At 50.4% G+C, this 3,124-nt stretch overlaps 1 protein-coding gene across 2 annotated transcripts in view; it reads left to right on the forward strand.

Annotated features, from left to right (window-relative positions):
* Positions 1-980: 980 nt before the first annotated feature.
* Positions 981-3,124, forward strand: part of MMD2 (monocyte to macrophage differentiation associated 2) — a 35,305-nt gene continuing 33,161 nt past the window's right edge. The window contains exons 1-2 of one of the 2 annotated variants that reach the window (XM_080981277.1): positions 1,083-1,159; positions 2,927-3,081. Coding sequence is in view for 1 of the 2 variants with exons in the window: in XM_080981276.1 (XP_080837402.1) it covers positions 1,113-1,159 (47 nt within the window). In the remaining variant the exon portion in view is untranslated. Of the gene's footprint in view, positions 1,160-2,926; positions 3,082-3,124 lie in introns of both variants that reach the window. The other variant, XM_080981276.1, reaches the window with a different exon arrangement.

The following is a 3,124-nucleotide window of genomic DNA, read 5'->3' on the forward strand; positions in this document are numbered from 1 at the left end:
GGACACGACTAAACGACTAAACAACAACAACAGCACAGCTTCTCTCGAGAGAATCCTGGGTAGTGCAGTTTGTTGGAGATGCTGGGAGTTGTAGTTCTGGGGGGAGGATCCCCCAGAGAATCCTGGGAACTGTTTCTTGTTAAGGATATTGGGAGTAAGGACCCCCTCCCCCCAAACTAGAACTTCCAACACCCTTAAGAAACCATGGTTCCCAGGATTCTTGGCGAGGCGGGGCAAAGCCCTGCGCTTTCAGCTGTACGGTCGGACGAGCTGCCAGCGCGCGCAGTTCGGCTCTGCCCTTATTAATCCAAATCCGCTGCTATTTGATCCGCGGGCGCGCACTATATCACCGGGGCTGCCTTTATTTATAGCTCCCTTGCTCATGCCGATTGGGATCCAACAGGCGGCTTGGGGACCGGTTGCTCCGGCCACTTGGAGCCCCGGGGGTCCCTCCTTCCTTCCCTCCTTCCCTCCCTCCCCTCCATCTCCCCTCCATCCATCCATCTATCCTTCCTCCCTCTCTCCTCCTCCTCCTCCTCCTCCCTCTCTTCCCTCCTCCAGAGCGCTAATCATCTTGTTATTTCGCGATCACGACTCAGCGCGCGGCTCCTTCGCTCGCCTCCTCCTCGCTCCAACTCCGCCTGTTGGATGCGCTCTTGAGCTCCCGAGCCTCTCCAGACGGGGTGCCGGCTGCTTCTCCCCCCTGCGCAACAGGGCTGCAGGAGAGAGGGACCCAGAATGGCCAGGATTTCTGCCCCCCTTCCTCCTCTTTTTTTAATGATAAAAAATTAAACCCCCTCTGAAAACCAAGATCGCCTGCCTGGCTTTGGGAGACGCGAAGAAGTGAGATTTCATTTGTGGGGGGCATTCATTTTTTGCTCCCGACCAGCTCAGGCAGAGGAGCGGATGAAGTTCCTTGGGCTGCCTGCTCCGGAGGGAGGCTGCCTCTTCGTGGCTGGGACCACCCGGGACCCCCTCGCGGGACACCGAGGATCCGAGGACGGGGGTCTCTCCCTATCGCCTCCTCCATCACTCCTGCCCTGGGCCGCCATCCTCCTCCTCCTCCTCTTCTTCCAACATCGCCCAAGCTGGATTCTGATGGAATTAAAAAGATGTTCGTGTCCAGCCTCCTGGATTTCCAGAAGACCAGATACGCCAGGTAAACGTCTCCTCGGGAGTAAGCCCTGCTAGGTGCAAGGCGCTGGCTCCCCTGTAAGGGAGAAATGCGGTCTTAGCTTTGACTTCTCGGTGAGGTCTCTCTTTCCTGCAATCCCAAGAATCTTTGCTCAGAAGTAAGTCACCCTCTCCTCAATTTAATACGTATTATTATATAATACGTATATAATACGTATTATTATATAATAAAACATTTATATACCGCTATTTATTTATTTTTAAACCCCAAAACAACCACAGCGGTTTACAATGATAGCACATCAAGCAATACATAAACCCAGCAGGACTTCCTGGTAGATGCTCTTAGGATGGCTGTCTTAGAGAGCATTAGAGGAACGTCGGGTTATATTGATGGAGTTGTTTTCTTCAGAACAGCCTTGCAAGGTAGGCTAGCATATGTCCTTGATGACACAGGTGTGCTGAGAGAAGGGCTTGGATAGAGCTGCCTGGTAGGGGGGCTAGATGATGCTAAGTCAGGGGTGAAACTAGGCTTTATTTCAACCGGGTCAAAGACCCAGTTTGACATACCCTCCACCTGTATTCGCATACATACACACACAGGCTGGGAGCCTCAGCGGTGCCCCTCTAGAGGCTTCACTGGGGCAAAAAACCCAGCTAGCCTCCCCCACCCCCGCAGCTCTGGCTCTGGCTAAGTGTGTGTGTTTGGGGGTTGCAGCGTTTCTGCAACTTTTAATAGTTCTGTAATGGGGAGTGTTGCTAGGAACGGCATCCAACATCTCCTTAAAAGCTGCCAGCAAAGGAGAGCTGATCGCCCCAAGGCAAGGCCTTTCCACCATCAAACAGTAATAATAATAATAATAATAATAATAATAATATAATATTTATACCCCGCCCATCTGGCTGGGTTTCCCCAGCCATTCTGGGCTGCTCCGAAAAGAATATTAATATTAATACAGTGGTACCTCAGGTTAAAAACTTAATTCATTCTGGAGGTCCGTTGTTAACCTGAAACTGTTCTTAACCAGAGGTACCACTTTAGCTAATGGGGCCTCCCGCTGCCGCCGCACGATTTTTGTTCTCATTCTGAAGCAAAGTTCTTAATCGGAGGTACTATTTCTGGGTTAGCGGAGTCTGTATCCTGAAGCGTCTGTAACCCAAGGTACCACTGTAATAATAATAATAATAATAATAAAGTGATAAAACATGAAACATTAAAAACTTCCCTAAACAGGGCTTCCCTAAACAGTACTTGCCATTCCCAAGTGCGCCCCCCCCCCCGGTGTTTAGCTAAAATCTGCTTCCCATCGATCTCTGCCTCTCGGCTCTAGGCCTGTCCTCTGGAGCGACAGAGAAAAAGCCTGCTTCATCCTCCATGTACATCTGTAGAGGTGAGTCAGATGTGGCATAATGAAAGTTTATTAAAAAAAATTTTTGCCTAGCATGGAGAAAATGGATAGAGAAAAGCCCCCCCCCCATATAACACTGGAACTCGTAGGCATTCAATGAAGCCGAAAGTTGGAAGGACAGATAAAAAGGAAGCCCCTTTTCATGCAGCACAGTGTTAAACTTTGGAACTCCTTGCTGCAGGAAGCAGTGATGAACTAGGATGGATTTAAAAGAGAGTTAGACATGGAGGAGGGTAAAGCTATCAATGACTGCTAGCTATGGCTATGCCCTGGAAGCAGCAATGTTTTCAAATACCAGCTGGGGGAAACCACAGGTGGGGAGAGGGCTGTTGATCTCAGCTCCTGCTTGTGGGTTTCTCACTGGGCCATCTGATTGGCCACAGGTTCATAAAATCGTAGAGTTGGAAGGGGTCCCGCGAGTCATCTAGTCCACCCCCCGCCGTGCAGGAATCTCAACCAAAGCATCCAAGACCATCCAACCTCTCCATGAAACCTCCAGTGATGTTGCAGTAGATGGGCCGTTGGCCGGATCCTGCAGGTGCTGTTTGCATGTTCGTTGGGGGAAACACTTGGGCTCATAG

This window comes from Podarcis pityusensis (assembly GCF_964106645.2).
Source record: "Podarcis pityusensis genome assembly, chromosome: 14".
Classification (NCBI taxonomy): Eukaryota; Metazoa; Chordata; class Lepidosauria; order Squamata; family Lacertidae; genus Podarcis; species Podarcis pityusensis.